This window comes from Pelobates fuscus, chromosome 5 (genome assembly GCF_036172605.1).
Source record: "Pelobates fuscus isolate aPelFus1 chromosome 5, aPelFus1.pri, whole genome shotgun sequence".
Taxonomy (NCBI): domain Eukaryota; kingdom Metazoa; phylum Chordata; class Amphibia; order Anura; family Pelobatidae; genus Pelobates; species Pelobates fuscus.
Window position 1 is genome coordinate 149,149,289 of NC_086321.1, and position 22,070 is coordinate 149,171,358.

Here is a 22,070-nt window from a genome sequence, read left to right on the forward strand (position 1 = left end):
GGCTGCTTTTCTTTTCCTTGTGTGACTTTTTATGCAGCTGGTTACCATGCCAGCAAACCATTTGTTGGAAGTGGCAGCATTATTTGATGTAATTCAGAAGACTGCAAAGCCATTGTGCTCACATCTATTCTTGTCTCTACAGAAGCTGATGCCTGTTCAGCTTAACAGCAAAATGGTGATGTGTTCCTTAATTAAGGGTTCACTTAGATTCCCCCCATATGATTTATTTTGTAGGAAGGAAAGAACATAGTAAACTGAATCGACAGCACAACTTAACCCCTTATAATTAATACAATGGAATTTACCCTTGGTACAGTATGTGCTTTGTGTTACAATAAAATATGGAAAAACCTAATGTGGTGGTAGAGGGGATACTTGCCTATTCCTAGGTAGGGAATCCTATTTCTACCAAAGCAAACCTAACACCAATCTATAGTAGAGTACACCAATGAAAACATGCATGCAATTCGTTATGCATGTTTGTCATTGGGGGCATATTTAAAAATAGCCTGCAAAAGTTGCAGATCTCAACAAACACCACACAAACCATTTCAACAAACTAATGCGCTTTAGGGTCTGGAGTGTCCCTTTAACCATAACTTGAAACAATCGCAGGATTAAGAGCTTTTCTTAATAGATTAATTGCTTCATGATTTATATCAAAGTAAAATAGAAATGAATAATGCGAACTGACAATCACAAAACAGGATGCCATTTGAAGAATATTTTTTTTTTTATATATCTTGTGATTTATCTCCAAACTGACACATTTGTGAAGGTGCAGATTCATTTGTTTATACATTTATACTACGACGCTGCAGATTGAATTTCTTTTTTACATTTATACTATCTATTCAATTTTGCTTCAGTTAACACTTAAGAGTACCAAAAAATCCTCCTTGTTGAAAAAACATTAAAAACCTTTCATATGGACATTTAATATTTGTTAAATTACCTCTCAAGACTTGTAAACTTTAGCAAACCTCAATTGAAGACTATGTTCAACATCTGACCTTGGTTATTCATTTGTTGATTAAACATCTTACTACACTTTGATAAGAAAATAAGGATCACCACCATTAACCCCTTAAGGACACGACATGTGTGACATGTCAGGATTCCCTTTTATTCGAGAAGTTTGGTCCTTAACCCCTTAAGGACCAAACTTCTGGAATAAAAGGGAATCATGACATGTCACACATGTCATGTGTCCTTAAGGGGGTTAAAGGACCACTCTAGGCACCCAGACCACTTCAGCTTAATGAAGTGGTCTGGGTGCCAGGTCGATCTAGGTTTAACCCTTTTTGCTGTAAACATAGCAGTTTCAGAGAAACTGCTATGTTTACCTATGGGTTAATCCAGCCTCTAGTGGCTGTCTCATTGACAGCCGCTAGAGGCCCTTCCATGCTTCTCACTGTGATTTTCACAGTGAGAAGATGCCAGCGTCCCTATGGACTGGCTGAATGCACGCGTGGCTCTTGCCGCACATGCAGCAGATGACTGTGAAAATGAGGAGGAGAGTTCCCCGCGCCGAGGCAGCCCGGTGGTGGAAAACAGGTAAGATTTAACCCCTTCCACCTCCAAAAGCACAGCGGGAGGGGGGCCCAGAGACCATATAGTGCCAAGAAAACTAGTATGTTTTCCTGGCACTATAGTGGTCCTTTAAGGTGTTATTGCAAGCACCATAACTTCAGTGTTTTGAATACTGCAATGGAGCTTTAAGTCTGTATGCGCAGAGTTTAAGTTTGAAACATTCCAATGTTAAAACAACTGTGTCAAATTGTCATTCTGGGATGAATAATTTTAATTCTGTGCATATTGGGTGTCTGTTCGCACACATAGCATGCTGGCAAAAGGCAACCAATGACAGCATAGGCCAGCAAGGATTACTCCAGCCAGAAAACACTTAATATATAATGTATTTCCTAATATAATGCCCATTTTCATAAATCTAAAACCAGCATTGAATATTAGCTTCTCTGTTGTGGTATTCCATTCCCCTATGGTAGGATCATTGAGGTTTTCCAGCTGGAAAGCTATGAAACTATAATATAATTAGTAATGGGTGATTTTATTTTCCTTTTAATGCATGTTCTGGATAGTTTTCAATTTTGCTTCAGTTAACAGTAAAAGCAGTATCTGAGCATAGCTGTGCACTCTTCGCTACACAGGTGGCCCCTATTGTGTGTTTGAAAAAGCAATGTGACATGAACTATATTAAATAGCATTACAACTGTAAGTAATAACCCAACGTATAGTTATTGAGGTTATTCACTAAAGAGAATTCCAGAGAAGTTAATGTAAGTTTAAAGTCAAAATAGCCAAACTATATAGTTCAATATTAAACCAGGTGGGTCGAAATAAATTTCACACAAAATTGATGTCAGTGTGTGTACAGTCTCGTTTTCCTTCTAAAATAACAGTTGACTCCAAGATATTTTTTTTAGCCACTTTACCCCCTTATAATCCAGACTTGTGTTTTGGTGTAGGTAGCCATACTTTTTAATTTCTTTTCTTGAAATGAATTCCTTACATTGAGTAATAACATTTTGGTAATACAGGTATACAATTTAATGATTTAATCTGCATTTTGTTTTGTCTTACAAGATTTATGTTGGGTTTTCTTTTTTTACAAGTTTAAGCCAGAAATATAGAACATTCAACCGATTGAGGAAAAAGTTAAATACATCAATAGAACATAAAAAAAAAAAAAAAATGATAAATCTCTTACAGTTTTATCTTAACTTGATTAACCAGGTTACATACCTCACAATAAAATACATGATTAGCTGTTACAATACACTTTAAAGGAACATACAATTTGTTATAAAATATTTTAATATCTTTTTTTGTTTAATTTATTCACGGCTATATGGATCTGGATCTTTAACCCTTCAGTTAAGGGTAATGAATTATAGTCCCATGGAACCGTGAAGAGTTTATCTTTACATCCTACTTAATTAGCTACACACATTTTGAATACAAGACTAAAAAGGCACCGACAGTACAAAGCAAGTACAAAGCTCTTTAAGTAATCTGTTAAGAGTGCATTTATATGAACACAAAAAGGCGATGACTGGAAAGATTTGACAACTGGTTGCATTTCCAAAAACATTTGCAGCTTTAGAATTTTAGCGTTAGTTTCTGCATCCGCCATTTCTGATCCGAACTATGGCAAATATTCCTCTTTGTAACATACAACCAAAACAGTATTAAACTGGTTAAAAATGAGACTTCAGGAATGGAGCAGAACTGAAATGACGAAGCAAAATACAGTAGATGGTAAACAACTTTTGAGGTGCGTGTAAGTGTAATTTATAATAATTAAAAAAAAAAAAAAAAAAGGCAATTTTTGCTGTTTAAATGCTCCTGGAAAACTTATTACATGAATGCTGCAATACTTTGATTGGAATGAAAGATGCATTTTTCCTGCTCCAATTTAAACAGAAAAGTGAAAGTCTATGTATCGCATGTATCCTACTGTCAAAATGAAACACTTAGAATTCTCTCAGATAAGAAAAGTCCAGTTCTATAGTGATGGCTGCCATCACAGGCCATTGAGCATGCAATACAGAAACTAGAGTAATAAACCCTGCTTCTGCTTGATAGTGGGTTTGTAATTAAACCAGTAAAATCCTAACCTCGTGAACTACAAATCAAGAATTTTCAGATGACATTGTTCAAGGAATGAAAGAAAATTTCTTTCAGAGTTTAAATATGGCTTCTGCTTTCCCTGATAGTCATGTGACAATGTGATCAAGATGATTAAGAGAATTCAGAGGAAAATAATGGAATATGTTAGTGCATAGATGTTCATTTTGTTTTATTTTGCCATTTAAGGTATGCCAGGTGAAATAATTTGAATATTTAAAAAGAAACCCCTCAACCCCCAATTATCCAAGTTTATGGAACTGCACATGGGCCCAATGTTATCACCAGGGTCCTAAAGTTAGTTTCTCTAAGTACCTAATATTCTGCTGTTCTTCTCCATTAAATCAGTTGTAATGCATAACCATCAAGCCAAAAGGAGTACGAGACAGCAATGGATCCTATTGTTAACAATTATAAAAATGGCAAATACCAAACGCACAGTTATAGAAAGGATTTTAAATAGTTTTTGTTATAAAGTTGCGAAAAAAATGAATGAAACAAATAGCATTAGGCTTGGAGAAAAGCAACAAGCCTGCATTTTTTGTTCATTCTCTGGAATTATGCGTAGTGTGAAATTATGGGATATCTATAGATTTCTGGATTGAGCAGTCTGAACTTTTCAGAAGTACATTATAAGCTGAAAAGAAAAACACTATGGGGAATGAGGTCAGGACTATGTAGTGGCTGGGTATACTTAATATTGGGATTGAAAAGTGGAATTTATACATCCCTTGGCATTATAGCACAGTTTGTATTTCCTCAAAAGATTAAAGTCTTAATAAAAAGAAAAGGAATGCTGGCTTTACATACCTAGTTTGCAGATACCCAAGCTGAACAGCAGCTCTCATGCGTTGGGTTGTGTTCAACCAGTCAATAATAAAGCAGACCAGCACATTACAGAAAGAAAATCTTTTGACATGCAAGTATGCAAAAAGCCACAGTGGACAGCTCTTTAGTAAATACAAATATTAAGGACACTAAAAGGTAGTTAGTATGGTAACTTGTTCAGTGTACATGATCATGTGGTAAACCTACTCACAAGGTTACCTATGTTTCGCTCGTTATATTAAGAAATTAGTCACATAAGTGTCCATATCTATGCTGCGTCAAAAAATAAAAATATATTAAGTTAATGAAGAGAATTTTTCAATTTATTTTTATCAATTACAAGTGCATTTTTTGTTCATGTTCCTAGGCAGTTTAGACATAGTTCTGCCACAATAAAAGGAAAGCAGACATGGGGTTCGGGGAGAAAGGAAAAAAGAAAGGTTTAAAATAGAGCTGTTTCATCCTCACGTAGATTATGGGATAACATTTCATATGAACAATTTAGAGGTAACAAATCTTCTTGTATCATCAATCATAGGCATGTGGCACTTAAGACAATTATCATTGCACAGAAAAGCTTAACAGTCATGCGAGGGCACGGCAATTTTAAACAAGGCATATCTTCCACCAAAGAGGGCAATGAGGAAAAGGTAGAGAGGCACTCCACAGAGACATGACATCTAATAAGCTCCACATTATACAACTCCAGGAACAAATACTTTGTAAAGAAAGGTTTACAGGGTAAAATAAGTGTTTAGTGCTAGCTTGGATGCTTGCTCTAACATGAGGAATGGGATTTAAATCTCAAAAAACAAAAACAAAAAAAAACAAAAAACTTTACAGCACTGTGGGTTTCAAAGAAATAGATTCTTAAAAAATGAAGTATGTGAAATATAATCTAAAACTTTCCCTACAGTCCAGAGAAATACACAACAGTGTCGCTCTATTTCCATGTGTTTGTGTATAATATGGATGTTCCACTGATTGAAAAGAACATGATATAGTTCTAAAAATAAGCTGCATGGTAGCCCAGAAGTGAAAATATTCAGTCTCATTATTATGCCCAAAGTTAGTTAAAACGTTTTGGTTTCACCTGCTGTATATTCCTCTGCCCTATAAAATTTCAGTTTCCATGCATGGAACACTCAGACCTAAATAGGTTGGTGTATAGCACAGACGAACGCCCCCAAGATATTTCTGTGTAAATGCTAAATTTTTCATCGATAGTTTGACTTTTGCATACACGTACATACAGACTTGTCTACAGGGGGAATATAACTTATCCTACAGGGTCCCTTAACCACACAGGTTGTTAGACATGGCTTGAAAAGCTCTGCTAAGTGTTAGAGAAAATCGGTAACCGTAATTTCATGATCTCCATCAGAATTTCAAAAGCATCCCACTGCAACTGTTTAAAAAGATATGTGCAAGTAAATAGGGCTTTTTCATTGATTTAAAGTGCCCAGAGAAATTACTCTCCCAAATAATAAGTTTAAAAAAAAAAAAAATTACAATGCCAGTTACCACACTCATCAGAAACATGTGGTTTAAAACACAATATGTAAAGCCCATGAAAGTCAGGACACTTTGTCCAGATAAAGAGAAAGAAACAACTGCATCTTAAAAAAAAAAAGTATATTATAAATGTACAAGCGGTTAATGAAGGTCTCATCAGGTGTGTACTTGCTGCACAACGCTGCAACAGGGCTTTACGAAAGGAGTGTCAAGAACAATTCTCCAGACCAAAAGAATTCATCAGAAGCATAAAAAAGCCACAACTACCAGGAACCGCCTCTCCTTAATGGCTCAAAGGAGTTAGACTGGACAAGCTGAGATGGGTCACAGGACATGGCCAACGAGGAAGAACTGGCAAGAACACAGATGTCTGAGAGTGCGAAGTCCTTCACAGCCTTTACCTTCAACAAAAACAAAACCACCACAATCAAAACAATGCTTGTTCATTTGAAACTCCTTTCAAAAAGTTTAAAACATCATTTGTGTTTAAAGCCTGAACTAGCACATTTACATACAGTCCTTCCTTATAGAACATATCTGCAAAGTGCTTTTTAAACAGATTTGGAAACCCAATTCATTTATTTCTACAGAAATACATTTTACTGTAAAAACTACTTTCTAAAGTTATGTTATTGTTATAAATTAACAATTTCCCTTCGTGTTTTCCCTCTAGCCGAACTATACAAGCCCAGTTTTCACAGCTATATATGCATAAAGAAGGGCCAAGTAAGTAAACGTGCCAAAAAAGGGCATGAGGAATCTGCCCACACATTCATACTGTCACTGAATTTCACACTTCTAGCTCTCCCTAGTCATGCCAACTAACAGAGCTAAAAAGTTGGCGAGAAACATGCAACATGCATTTTACTTTAACTTCACAAAGCCTCCCGGGAAAATCTGAAAACGGAGAATTTGGAAGTTTTGGATTGTACAACAGAATTATGCAGGGGAAAAAAAACATTTCATACGGAAATAAATATGATACATAAACAGCAATGTAGAGTGAAGAGGCTGCAATATTTTGTTGTATGCCATCAGAAAATAATTAATTTATATGGTAATGGTAGGCTGATCACAGTAGTTTGCCATTTGACCACTTTTTTTTTTTAATTGAATTTCAAAAAAAGTAGGGTGTATGAACATTTAAGGTAAAAGACAGGAGGGAAAAAGGCACGAGCATCAGAATGTCTTTACACAAATATAGAGCGGTGCAATAAAGCATAAACACCACCAACCTGATTCTGAATAATTAGAGGTATCTCAGGGTTTGATTCTGTCCTCCCATAGTCTCCCCCCTTTTCGTGTGTGGTGTGCTCGCTGTGTCATCTGAATGCAATGAGAACTGACTGACTGGTACAAGTGTAGTGTGTGCGCTGGCTGTGTGTTTGATGTGTGCGCTGGCTGTATTTAGTTGTTAGGGTGGTACACAATACACAAACATACTGACAAATCCCCCAACACACATGCACTCACTGATCCACACACACAAATTACACATTCTCACACATAGCAGCTGCCTGGATGTTCAGTAATGGATGTGCAGCTTGGCCCATATTTTATCTACCCATTAACAGCATGTCAGCCTCTGGGATATGACAGCACTCTGAATCCCAGCATCCATAAATCCTGTGCATCATAAGTAGTTGGCTGCTGCCGCTTATCACACCTCCCTGTGAGCTATCCGTGAGCTGCAGCATCCCGGTATGGCGTTTCTGAGTTTGTCAGCCCGGCTCTGTACCTGCCAAAAATACAATCCCTGCCCAGCACCAATTCCCCCGCAGCAAGTCTAAAAGAATTTAAAAAACAAAACTACTTTCTGCACGGTGCGCAGAACTGCCTGTCCTGGGTTGGAGAATATAAAAATCGACATTCCTAGGTACTGCAATACCTGTGCTCAGATTATGGTCAGTATCCTGGCTGGAATCTAGCAGTTTCTTCAAAAATAAGCTCTTTCAGCGTCTCCTTGGGCAAATCATCCAACTCCATTTCAAATTTAAATGGTGCTTCAGCTACAGGCTATTAAAGAGAACACAGGGTATATATTTAGCATGACATGTTCACTTATACATGATCTTTAAAAAATATACATTGCATTTGTTTCTGGACACGAGTGTGACATTAAAATCCTACAAAATGCTACATTCAGTATTCGTTTCACGATTATGGAGTTGCTCAACCACAATCAAATGTGAGCAGTTAAACTTGGAACTCCTAAAAAGTTTTAGTGGGTAGAAAAAAAAAAGTCAACTTATACTACATACTTATTAAAATTAAAAACAAAATGTTTGTGGAGGTCTACATGCTACAAATACCCCCATGAGATCCAACCCAATTAAAAAATAAAAATCATCACAGGATGCAGTGTGTGAGCGACATGAATGTCAACTTTGCCTATGTTGCTTTATACATCTTATGCACTGGACATTTTTTTTCCTTTTTAAGAAATTGAACCAAGAAGTTACCCATCTGTAAAAGCCAAGCACTTAACTAAAATGAAAAGTTCTCTCACTGGCACATGCAAGTTGTTTATAACATGTAAATGGAGACCCCACTCCAACAAATACAATTAAATTATTACAAACAAAACATGTGTAATGCATATACCCCAAATGAAAACAAGCATGCATTTAATTATCTAAAAACAGCTTGCAAAAGCTGCAGTTTTCTTGTCAGAAACTTTTGCAAGCCCTCCCATTATAATCCCACCAACATTTTGACACTGTAAAATCACAGACTTCCCAATGCAACTCAAGTCTTTCCAAGGCAGGTACTCTGTGCAATTGTCTGCCTTTAACCCCTTAAGGACACATGACGTGTGACATGTCATGATTCCCTTTTATTCCAAATGTTTGGTCTTTAAGGGGTTAAAATTTCACAAATAGAGAAGCCTACTAGTATCATTTTAGCTAAAACATAACATTTAATATATTGAATAAAAATATTGCTATTAGTGAATCAAAAGGTAAACCAAAAGAAAATTGGAAAATATCAATAATATAAAGCAAAAGGTATAAAGAGAAAACTATACCAGATCAAAAAACATGATAGGTGTTTATAAAAAGAAAAAAAGCCCCCACCCTCAGGGCCCCCCTCCCGCCAAGCTCTGGGGGGGGGAGGGAGGGGGGGAGGAAGGGGTTAAACTTACCTCTTTCTCCAGCGCCGGGCGGGGGACTCTCCTCCTCCTCCCCGGCTGAATACGCATGCGCGGCAGGAGCCGCGCATGCATTCAGCCAGTCCTTAGGAAAGCATTCACAATGCTTTCCTATGGAGGCTGACGTCTTCTCACTGAAAATCACAGTGAGAAGCGCGGAAGCCCTCTAGCGGCTGTCAATGAGGCTTAAACCTAGCGTGACCTGGCTGGCACCCAGACCACTTCATTAAGCTGAAGTGGTCTAGGTGCCTATAGTGGTCCTTTAAAGATTTTCTGTTTAGAAATTAGACCTTGGACATGATGTTTTACCAGAGTTGTATAGGCTGGGCACGTTCATAACTTATTCCTTCCTAAGTGCATACTTCAGATTAGTAGATAGCTTTTTGACGTAGAATAGGTGCCCTCGAAGGCACAGCTTAGAAGTTTACAGCAGCATTTAGGGATTTAAGTTACCGGTATGTACTCCGTGATTTTACTTTTTTTGCTGGTACTAGTAACAACTTTGGCTGAGTTTTTTCCGTTAGAATTAAGAACCTTAGAATAGTGATTCAAACTGTTCCCTTCAAGGAAAATTGCAACAACTGTATCTTACAAATCATCTTATGTTTTTGGATAATCTGGTATAGTTTTCTCTTTATACCTTTATATTATTGATATTTTTATTAATCAAATTCTCTTTTGGTTTGCCTTTTGATTCACTAATAGCAATATTTTTAATCAATATATTAAACGTTATGTTTTAAGCTTAAATTATACTGGTAGGCAAGCACTTCTCTATTTGTTATTCTCTATCTAGGGTTACCCCCTTTCTCTTGCCTTAGAATCTAAGACCTTCCTTGTTCCTACCCTCCACCCACAAAATGCCTTTAAAGTTTAGCTTCACTGAACCAACCAAGTAAAAGGATGGGTTGTCTAAGAGCTAGGGGGTTGTATCAAGGTTATTTATAAAAGTGCCAATTTCTATAGAAACTTGAGCTTTATTTCTTTTTCATTTTACAAAGAGGACACGAAGTATTTCAGCAAGGGCTTTAGGTATTTGGCGTGTTCATTAAAGCAACACAACAACAGGTTTAGTGAATACGCCTTTACACCTCTGGCAAATGTGAACAAAAAGCCTGTGCATTCAGGTAAACATTAAAGGGACGCTATCAGCACTAATACTTTAATTTGATTAAAGTGGCTACAATGTCTAGAACCCTTGGCACAGTTGCTCCATTAATTGTTACGCAATTATATATATTTTTCTCTTTTACAGTAAATGAGAATCCCCAGCAGTCCCTTACGTCTGCCGCTCAGACTAACGAGGAAGCATTAGCCTGAGTAGCAATGGGCTGTGGTGGGAGTCTACTGACTGCTTTTTTCACACTACTGTATGAATTGGTATGACTAAAAGGCAGCACAAGTGGGGGACGGGTTGTGGGAGGCCAGCCTCATTTTAATGTCAAAATGCTCAGAAAAAAGGGACAGCGACAAGAGGCTTCAGGCACTATAACCAGTTTAAACAGATGAAATGGTTATACTGCCTATTGTATCCCTTTAAATAAACTAAATTTTCCACATCTCCCTTAAATCCACATTTTTAATTGCAAGACACCTTAAAGGGACACTATAGTCACCAGAACAACTACAGCTTATTGCATTGGTTCTGGTGAGTAGAATCATTCACTTCAGGCTTTTTGCTGTAAACACTGTCTTTTCAGAGAAAATGCAGTGTTTACACTACAACCTAGTGATAACTTCACTGGCCACTCCTCAGATGGCTGCTAGAGCTGCTTCCTATCTCAGTCTTGCCTAGTTTGAATCACAACATTCAATATCTCCTCCCTCTGCATGCAGACACTGAACTTTCCTCAGAGATTCATTGATTTAATTCATCTCTATGAGGAGATGCTGATTGGCCAGGGCTGTGTTTGACTTGTGTTGGCTTTGCCGCCTTCCCAGTCTAAGCCAATCCTATGAAGAAGCATTGTGATTGGCTCAGAACACTTCTGATTATATCAGCAGACAGCTTGCTGTAAAGATTTTACTATATTTAGGGAGGCAAGAGGGGGTCGGGGAGACTAGATGGTGGTTTTAACACTATAGGGTCAGAAATATAGGTTTGTGTTCCTGACCCTGCAAGGTAAAAAAAAAAAAAAAATAATGAAAAAAAATAAACATTCTATTGTGCTTTACAGCAGGGATGCAAGGCAGAATGCATTACAGCAGGGATGCAAAACATTCTATTGTGCTTTACAGCAGGGATGCAAGGCAGAATGCATTACAGCAGGGATGCAAAACATTCTATTGTGCTTTACAGCAGGGATGCAAGGCAGAAAAACAATGAACAGAAACAAGGATGACCAGGTCCCTGCTCAAATTTCCAATGGTCAAGGTGCAACTACACATTAAAAGAATTAATGAAATAATCAAAGATAGTATTTCCTCAAGTCAATAGTAATTGCAATGCAAGATGCTCACTTTAAGTATGCCTTTAAATTGAAACTAGCAAAGTGTTTGGAGAGACTGTTGACCTGGTGTTGGGAGGGGGAGGTGGAGGGAAAGGGCGAGTCGGATAAGAGGACTGACATGTTTGTGTTTTATTTCTAAAGCCTATTAAAAAAAAATATGAGATTGTATTAACAAAATTATGCAATACCCTTTGCCAATTTGACCTTTTTACAGATAATGTTAAATCCTACCTAAATTCACACAAGTGAGCTTTAACAGTTTGTAAATATCTGAATTCCAGCAAAACCATCCACACCGTTAATTCAGCAACTAGTTTATGGTGAAAAGGTAATGTGGCCAACAGAAAATGACATCAACATCTTCCAGGTGAAGGAGAAGACCGAAACCAATTGGTGTAAATCTTAGTGATAGGGTGTCATGTCATGGAGCTCTGAAGCATTCCCCAAATCAGGAGTGTGAGGATCGTGGGATTTAGCGGTCAGTAAGGTGGACTTGGGGTAGAATGAAATAAAACACTGGGGTAATAAACAAAATCTATAGATGAGGCACAGGGAGAAAAAAATAAAACAAAAATTGCCTGGATAGTGAAAGGGAAAACCGATGGAATATATGAAAAGGGAAGGACAGGATTTGTATAAACAAAGGTCTAAAAAAACGTTGATAACCTGGCCTTGGCGCTTGGTTCTTCGTAAAATAGAGAAGCACATTTGATGGATGACCTAACTACCAAGGTCCGTGATTCAAACCGGTCCTACCAAAGACCTGAGGCCTTCGGCTTGATGGTCCTTATCAGAATGATGACAGTTACATGGAGTTTATTTTCACTAAGGTTGTGGGGCATCCCCTCCACCTTGGTGTTGCGCCTTTCTTTTTCTGTATCTTCTTTACTTAGGTAGGATGAATGCATAAAATGTTATAATATTGTGTACAATGGTGTATTTATTATCTAAAATTCTCATTTGCAGCTTGAGAGAGAAAATAGTTGATTCCTGCATAAACAAAAATCCAACTTGAATATAATGAAGTTACCTCATCACTTGGGTCATAATACTGCTCCAGATAAGGGTGAGCCAAAGCAGCTTCTACTTCAATTCTTTTGTGGGGATTGAAGGTCAACATTTTATCCAACAAATCCAAGGCTAGAAAAGAAAACAACAAAGTGCTGCTTACATGTTGCAAGCCTCATTCAATATCCTATGGTATTTTGGTATGGCCACTGTTTGGGCATTTCAACACTGCCTTAAAATTTCATGCAGGGAATATAAGGCAATGTGGCATACCTAACTCTAGTGGTTCCCAAACAAGTGACAGCACATGTTTGGTACGATATTTTATCCATGTTACATTTAGATGTAAGATAAGGTCATGTACATTATTAGCAACACAAAACAACATATACATTCATGACTGGAAAGTTCAAGGCACAGTAGGGTTGAATCTCTACTTGACAAAACAAGAGACCCAAAATCGAATGAAACCCCAGGCACCTGGTCAACTTAATTGCATATAAAAGAAAACACAAAACTATCTGCAGAACTTGCTTCATTTTCAGGTTCTGCATTCAACTCAAGAAGTCAGATATTTTGACATACTGCCATGAACAATACTGTCAGGTACACTAGTGTTGAATTTTGTGCAAAAGCTTCCAGTGCAACAATTTATACCTCAAAGGATTCCACTAGACAGCATTAAAACGGTCTCAAATGTATGTAACCAGAATGCCACGATAATAAAAAAAATGCCTTTTCCATGGATCTCAGAAGATTTTCTCTTAGGAGAAGTTGAGCTAAAAAGTAAATTCCATTAGCTCCCAATTATATTATTGACTCTGCAACAATGAAGCCCCACGTGTAGCAAAGAAACTGCCATTATATAGCTATTCTTTGCCCAGGTACTAGAAGTGAAATACTTTGAGTGACTACTATATTAACATCTGAGCAAACCAAGTTTACTTGGATTTCTTATTATCTAGTCAGATTTGGTTTTAATCAAGTCAAAGTTTCTATCTCAATACACGAATGCAAAGAAATACAATCATTTTAACAACCAGTAGCTCAAATCTCCCACATGTAACTTTACAACATTTATTCACACTAATAAAACCTGCCTCAAAGCCCACTCTCTGTATCACACGTTGCGACAGACACAGAACCTTAACCCATGCATGTGAATAGTTAAATGTATTGCATGTACAGCTATGATATTATGGGGTAATAATAACCGCTCCTGTCCTGGACCACTTCAATTTCAGTGTTTTGAACATAGTGACATGTTTGAGGTGTCATTCTTTGAAGAACTACATGGTTGCAGTATCAAAAAGGCACAAACTATAAACACACAGTCATGGTTGCTAAATTATCAACTATTTCCATAGCACTATTTCATCTGGAAACAATATGAATTTATGTGGGAAGTAAAGTACTCATTAAAATGTGACAAAAGCGTTATTACCTTTGGGATCTGCATTAGGAAACAGTCTATTCCATGGCACCTTATTTTTGTGCGGTAGAGAAAGCAAATAGTTTCTAGCTTTCAAATTGATTATACAATTGAGGTCCTCTTGTGAGGGAGATCCAAGAATGCCTAAAAGAGTAGATACAAATAAAAAGATGTGTCGTCCTCCAACAATATACCAACACTATATACACATTTCTATAATCTTTGCCCTTTGTTGGCCTTACCAAGAATATGATTGAGCTGATCAAGATAATGTTTCCCAGGGAATATGGGTCGGTTGGAAAGCATCTCAGCCAGAATGCAGCCAACAGACCAAATATCAATTGACTTGGTGTAACCCTGAAAAACAGGAATATATTAGCAACAAACATACATTGCAGAGGAAATGGATAGAACAAGCACTCAGCAAAAAAAAGTTAGAGCCAATGAATTAATATAACAATGTTTCTAATTTGCCTAGTCAGTCTAATGTTCAGAATACAAATCATTGACTGTTTTGCCAATATACGTTCTAGCGATCTGCAACCCTGGCACATCCATGGCACCATCACTAGTATAAAAATTAAAATAAAAAAAACTCAACCTCTTTGTAGGCTTTTATTTATATGTCATCTAATTTTAGTCTACACAGATTTAACAGGCTACATTTATCAATAAACTCTCTAGCTAGTCAAGCATTCAGTGCTAGACTATTGATGCTAAGGACTCCATGTAGGTCCTCAAATGTAATCTGTAATAAAAACTTTTACATGTGTCTGCTGATTACATCAGATTAAGATGTTGACACAGACCTCAGGCAAACGTGGAGGAATACAGTTTGCATTTAGCTTCAATAATCCTATCAAGGATGCAAATGCTGCACTTTTTCCCACTATATGTTTATTTGGTTAACGGATATTATACACCTTCACATATAGACATACAAAAACCGAGTGAAATAATTTGTGTAAGACATGCGCATAGTTTTACAGGTACCTTGAGTAATTTTGGATTGATTTTAGAAATATTCATACAAGCTTTAACTCTTTGCACTTCAAAAGTGAACAATGTTCTAGCAAACCCCTTGATGGTAAATCTAAAATGTGTGCTCTTTTACATTACTGCAATGCTGCTCCCTGGGTGAGGATGAAATGGAGCACAGTGAGTGTAAGGTACTTTTCTGGAAACGATCAATTTGTTTTATTCATTGGTTTTTACGGAGCATAGTATTTTACCAGGCAGATCAATACCGGTCTCTGCCAATGTACAATCTCCAGCAATACGGTTCTTACTGCAGCAGGATATTATTCCTCACAAGGGGTACTGTTAACATTCTCATAAGCTCATTTGGCAAAGTCCTCCACTGCATTTAAAACGCAGCATACCAACAGTCTTGCTCCTAACCTTCAAGGTTCCGCTTTACTCTATTGGTTATTAGACAGCAGAGACCCTGCCGTATGTCAGCCAAGCAGCTCAGCTGATGTCCCTTTCATAATGGCGAAATACTGAGTGGGATGAAGTGTTGATTTACACTTAGTGTGGGGTATTTACATGATGCATACATTTATGAAGAGAAGAAATATGAGCACTTTAGCAAATCTCTGTACAATGAATATTCTTAAATTGTCTTTGAAAAACAAACATCCTGTGGTCCCCACAGACAATCAACAGTCCAGGTTTTGTCAATTTCTCCATTTGAATAAAAAAAGGAAATACATCAATCCTGGACAATTGGTGGTCCATGAGGACTGGTTTGGGGACCACTGCTCTAGATAGTCATATAATGTGCAGTAACACTGGTCCTGTATATATATCCAAGTCTCATTTATCTAAAAAGCATCATAAGCAATCCTTTCTACAGATCAGCGAGATGTGGAAGTGTCATTACCTTGGAATTCAACATGATCTCAGGAGCTCTGTACCAGCGAGTGGCAACATACTCTGTCAGAAAACCAGTGTGATCATGATCTGGGTCAGCAACACGGGCTAGCCCAAAATCACAAATCTGTTTACAAACAAAGAAAATGAGTGAAGGTTTCAAAAGAAGTAGACATACAAATCGATATGTGTATTAAAATACAAAGCTGGCAAGCACATCAGTTGGATATTTAAGATGTTTATAGGATTTAAAAAAAAAAAAAAAAAAATCAGAATAAACTCTGCATTCTTCACAGAATCAAATTCCCGGGACTTTGGCTCAAAACTGGTTGGCGGTGAATAACATTTTTGAGAAGAAAAAGAATCACTCGGTGGAGGTGACCTTATTACAGCAACCGCACAAGTACTGGACCATTATTTAACAATTCTGTAGATATAAAACAAGAGTTTAAATCTGCTGTCCGTGACCGATGATTTCTGGTATGAACTGAGCAGCCGTTCCAAATCGCTACTTGGATGCCGCGTACGTTCCATTGTAACAAGAAGCGCGTCTATGGTAAAAGGGACCCAGAAAACTTTGTCTCAAGATTAAGATATGATCAGCGCAGAGTGGCATTCTGCTGCACATGTGCACTAGCCTCCCAATATGTTCCAATGTAAAGCGTTAGATTTTCTGAGATCACAGGTTTTGATGACAGGACAGCAGTGCGTTAAGTAAAACTACTTTAATTTTCTCCGTACAGGTGTGGGCTAGTAACCTAAGTGGCCACCATGGAAATATATCTTTAGTAATAAACGTGTGTAAATTTCACCTGTTTCATCTCAAACTATTTTTACGTCGTATTATACCCCTGCTACATAAAAGACCACTCTTTAGTAAATTTGCTTGCTAAACAAATCGACAATGCTTAACTTAATGGCTGTGTATACTTGCCAACGCTGTACAAAGCCTGTTCCCGTAAATGTACAGAATTTGCCTACACATTGTGTAAAGCAGGAAGCAAGGTACTAGCTGAATTTCCTATTTAACAATTTCATCAATGCGCTTTCTGGACATAAATAAACTGATTTCTAACAGTTTAAGCCCCAAAGCAAAGCTTTCATAGTAAAGATTTACATAGCCTTTCCATTTTTGTTATCCTAAAACTTTTTACCAAGAAGTATGGAAAATCTGACTTCTTACTTTCAGAAAAAGCATCAACACGGAAAAAATTTTGAAACTGCCTGCCTTCATACCTTGAGATCACAGGTAGTGTTAAGCAGTAAGTTTGAAGGTTTCAAGTCACGATGCAGAACATTGGCTGAATGGATGTACTTCAGTCCTCTCAGGATCTGGTAGAGAAAATAACAGATGTGGTCGTTGCTAAGGTGCTGTGTCTTAAGAAGCTTGTAAAGATCTGTCTCCATGAGGTCCTGAACAATGTACCTGAAAGATTTTGAGTTAAGGTTGCAAAACATCAACCCTACACATTCTTTTTGTGAACCTGCTAATTTCTACAGAAATCTTTATCAAATTGTAAGTATTCAAAATAAAAATTGAATAGACACATCAATCTCCTTATTTCCAGCCAGGTTGAATGCCTGCCTGGTGCCCATGCAATTTGACAAACTTATCTATTTTATTCACTTCATCTCGTTGAAATATTTACTAATGATATTATGACCAATCTGTTTCCCTGATGGGATAGACAGATTCATTTTCCAGTTCATGCCCTATAACAAAATGTTGCAAACGGCCCTAATTCAATGTGAGATGAACTGGAACGATGAGTGGTGCATCTTAAAATGTGTTGTACAATACTCATTGTAGATAAAGACTTCCATGTGAGTGTACAGTTTTGTCTGAAATACATTTATATATATTTCCTTTATTTGGAGAACCCATCTTATTTATTCACATCTGGGCATACTGGCATCAACAGTTAAAGTTTGTGTCAAATGACTTAATCGGAATAAAACCAATAATTGAAAATATACAAGTGCATTTTGAAGAGCTGTTTTTGTTATTTATTGGTCACACTTTTTCAACTTATGCTTCTTATATTATAGCCACACAAAAAAAAAATATGAATAAAATAAAGCTATACAAATTAAAGGAACTCTCCAAGCCCCATAACCACTGCGGCTTGTTACTAACAGCTGGGTGCTATGAAGGACCTATTTGTTTACATATTTAAGTGGTTTCATTAAGGCGATGGTATTGGCTAGGTACCCTATGCGGACTACAATATCCATTAAAAATACTTAGTTGCATATTTTCGTGTTTGGAATTGTTGTTTGATTGCAAACAAAACAAATTGGTAACATTTTGATATCATGCAGCTCTACGTATACTTTTTTGGAGTTTAACTTTTGTAACGAATATTCATAACTAAAAACAAAAAATATTGTCATGTACTGCACTTACATGGTTAGACACTCAAGTTTGGATTCAAGCATAATGCCAGCTATACACTCCATTGGCCTCCTCTGGCCATTTGTTTTGAACATGCTATACGCACATAAACCACTCAACTTGTTCAGTAGGCAATTTGTATTGTGGTCAAGGCTGTAAACTTGTGGCTTCTAACCAGAAATTTTTTACTCCAGGAAAAATAATGCACAATCTGCTCCAAACTAGAGATGTGTGCTTAAAGCGGTACTGGGAGATTTTGCATGTTTTTTTTTTTTTAGATTGTTCGAAAATGACTCCTGCATTGCAATTACATTTTCATCATAAATGTGTTCTTAAAAAGAAGAAAAAAAAAAAGAAAATGAATAAAGGTTTAGCATGAAAACCATTGCTGATCAAGAGTATTTTGTATAGGTCAAGCAATGCAATATGAGTTGTAAAGCAGATAAACATTTTCAAACTCTACAACCTAATAAAAACTAAAAAGGATACACATCTTTCATCGCCTCGATAGTTGGAGCCCGGATAATGTCATTGATTCCAATAATATTCTCATGCTTAAAACGCAACAAGATTTTGATCTCCCTCAGTGTTCTCTGGCAGTATGTTTGATGCTCAAATGGGCTGATTTTCTTGATGGCAACTCGTACTTTGTTGACATTGTCGTAAGCCGAACTAAAAAATAGTAAATTATTACATTATAAATATTTTACATTTGGTTATACCATTACAAAAAAAATTGGAGAAGATTTGTGTTTACAAAAAAGCATGGATGCTTGAGAGCTATGGACACTGATCATTTAACAACACTTATTAAATATATACTAATCGGGTATAGAGTGACTAAGAAAAACAAACAAAAAAAAAAAAAAAACAGTGTTTATTTTCTTGTGATCTGAAACTCTCCAAACAAAATTAAAATGCCATTTTGACAGCTTGACTACAGCAAAAAAAAAAAGTATTAATCATAAAAGAAAAGCGATTAAAATATTTAAACTCATGCTTCTTAGAGAAACAATCACATTTCTAGATTACTTGTAAAGCCAGACAGGCAGGCCATGTTTTCAAACCCTGAGCTGCCTGGTGTCACATCATCACGCATTATTTACTTTAAAGCAGTTGTCACTTATAGGGTCTTTGCATTGTTTTGCAGACACCTTAATATGGTAACATGCCTGCTAATGTGGAGATGGTTGAGGGGGACCCTAAACAGTCCCCCTCCTGTGCTTCACCATTCTTTGGCTCCTGGCAATTTTCTTTTTGTCACACAAAAAATGGGTCTATGAAGGATTCTGCAAGATTATGGGATCTTCCAGGAATCTGTAGCCCATCACGCAATACGGTGCCTTGAACTATCAGACATTTTGTGAGCAAAGACTGATGGAGAATGATGACAGAAACCTTTTGCCAAAGATTGCAAATTACATCAGATAAATCAGTACCTGCTTTGTCTCATGTGTATCTTGATTATACTGGAATTTTAAAAAGATTTCAACGCAGTCAAAGGGGAAAAAAATCCTTTTGATAAGGATTCCTGCAGCATAGCTAAATAACAGCAAATAACATTATTTTGACACTGCTATTGTGAATCAGCAACAAAACATTAAAATATTTGGTGGCTCCTTACCATAAAATTTGTACTCCATTAAAAATGATGCGGTCTACTTGGTAGTATGCATATTGTGTCGCTTTAAATTTATATTTTCTGCTTTTAACCTCAAAATAGTGACTTGAAAACCAAATTGCAAAACGAATGGTAAAAGAACCAAGCTGTGATTATGCAAGATTTGACAAATTTGTGCCCAAACTATTAAATGCGGCTTTTTATTCACTTATGGTTTTCGTGAATTAACTGACAGTTTATTTTCAAGAGACAAGCTTTTACATGGTTAAAAGAGACATGCATCCCTTTGAGACAGTCTCATTCAAAGGCTTTGCCTTTGAGTCAGACATCTCATTATGTCTGCAGGAAAAGCAAATAAATATAACTGCTTAATTTTTTACCAATAAGAACTGCCTAGATGACATCGCTGCCCACCAAATCACCAGGATTCAAGCAGCCCACTGGATTGCCACAGACTCAAGCACTAGAATTATGTAGTAACAACACTAATTGAATAACCCATTTTTTCAATGCAAAACATTTATTGGTTGCAATAACAATAGTACATCTGTGCTGGTCCATCCTAGGTCAGGTAAGTACTTGTGTTTTTTTTTTATAAATGTCACTTGTTTATAAAGAATAAAAATCAAGGGGGGCGGGGCCTAACCGTCGACCAAGCTGGTCGCACATGGAGAGCTCCGAGCAGAGTTTAGCAAAGAAGCAACATAATCAAGATAACTTGAACAAAAAATTGATAACCTGGGATAACAGAGCATCGGTGATATCCCGAGACTCATCTGGGTGGCATTCCACACTCGGAAAACATCCTAAACCAAGCTACAAATTGCGGCCTACCAGCGGCTGCAAATGCGGGAGAGGCGGCTGATCTCCCTGTGAACAGTAATACAAGATAGCGCTGACACCATCGGGACCCCCGTTTCCCCCTTGACGTTACTTGTAAAGTACATACCAACAGAGTTGTGGGGAGGAAAAAAGTGTGTATACACACACACACACACACACACACACACACACACTGCTCTGTAGAGTGAATCCCTCTATATACTGACACACTATGGTTGCCAATCTGTATATAGAGGGACTCACAGTGCAGAGCAGCGTAGCTGCAAGTCTGTGTATAGAGGAATTCACAGTGCAGAGCAGCGTGGCTGCCAGTCTGTATATAGAGTGATTCACTGTGCAGAGCAGTGTATGCACTAAATATATAATCAGTTCTTACACTTTATTTTTCTTTTCTGTATGCACAGAGATGTAGAGAATCAGGTTGTTATTGTTTCCCTGACTCATCCTTTGCAGCAGTCATGAGCGTGCACATAGCTTCTCGTGCATGGTTTGTGCTAGTTCACGTGAAACAAAGATGGCTGGATTAGTGGGTGGACAAGGGGTATAAGGGAGAGGTATGCCACACAAAACAGTATGTGTGTGTGTGTATATATATATATATATATATATATATATATAGTCTTGTGCTTGCCTCGGTGCTGCCTCAGCCGTCAATGCAAACCAGTGAAAGAGTGCACTCAGGGGGGCTTCTTAGGAAAAATATTTTTGATTTATTTCACAAACGTGCAAACATTCAAAGACGATCAAGTCGACGTTTCAGTCCCTGAAGGACTTTTATCAAGACAGTGAATGGCGGGAAGAATAGTGGTTTAAATACGGTAAAATTAGATTCTGATTGGAGAGTGAGCTATACGAAAGAGACTGTGATGTCACCAGTGATGTGTCAGAGTTCAGAGAGCATCATCCCAGATAGGAATTAACCCCATAAGGTACAAACTAGTGAGAAAGAAATAGAAAAGATGTGCGGCCGAGGAACAGATAATCTGCAAACTCAGACGTAATTAAAACACAAGGATGATAGAATGGAATCGGATAGAAATGCCACCCCAAGGTACTGATCTACTAAAGATCTAAAAAAAAAAGTAAATGCTCATGCAAGAAAAGTAATATTCAATTAAAGCTAGGGTGGCAAAATCCTACAAAGGAATTCAATAACCAGGTGAGATACAGTCCTATATAAAACAAAGTTACACGAATACAGTATCAACTGTAATCTAGATACATATAATTCTTAAAGTATAAAGACAGGTATGTAATGAGACCATTCAAACAATTTAGAGAACATTAGAAAGAATTGGCTC

At 37.2% G+C, this 22,070-nt stretch overlaps 1 protein-coding gene across 1 annotated transcript in view; it reads right to left on the reverse strand.

Annotated features, from left to right (window-relative positions):
* Positions 1-2,564: 2,564 nt before the first annotated feature.
* Positions 2,565-22,070, reverse strand: part of MAPK1 (mitogen-activated protein kinase 1) — a 51,016-nt gene continuing 31,510 nt past the window's right edge. The window contains exons 2-9 of the mRNA XM_063454467.1: positions 18,795-18,977; positions 17,147-17,336; positions 15,921-16,037; positions 14,278-14,392; positions 14,048-14,179; positions 12,626-12,735; positions 7,883-8,010; positions 2,565-6,395 (exon numbers count right to left, since the gene is read on the reverse strand). Of these exons, the coding sequence (XP_063310537.1) occupies positions 7,900-8,010; positions 12,626-12,735; positions 14,048-14,179; positions 14,278-14,392; positions 15,921-16,037; positions 17,147-17,336; positions 18,795-18,977 (958 nt within the window). The 3' untranslated portion in view covers positions 2,565-6,395; positions 7,883-7,899. The remainder of the gene's footprint in view (positions 6,396-7,882; positions 8,011-12,625; positions 12,736-14,047; positions 14,180-14,277; positions 14,393-15,920; positions 16,038-17,146; positions 17,337-18,794; positions 18,978-22,070) is intronic.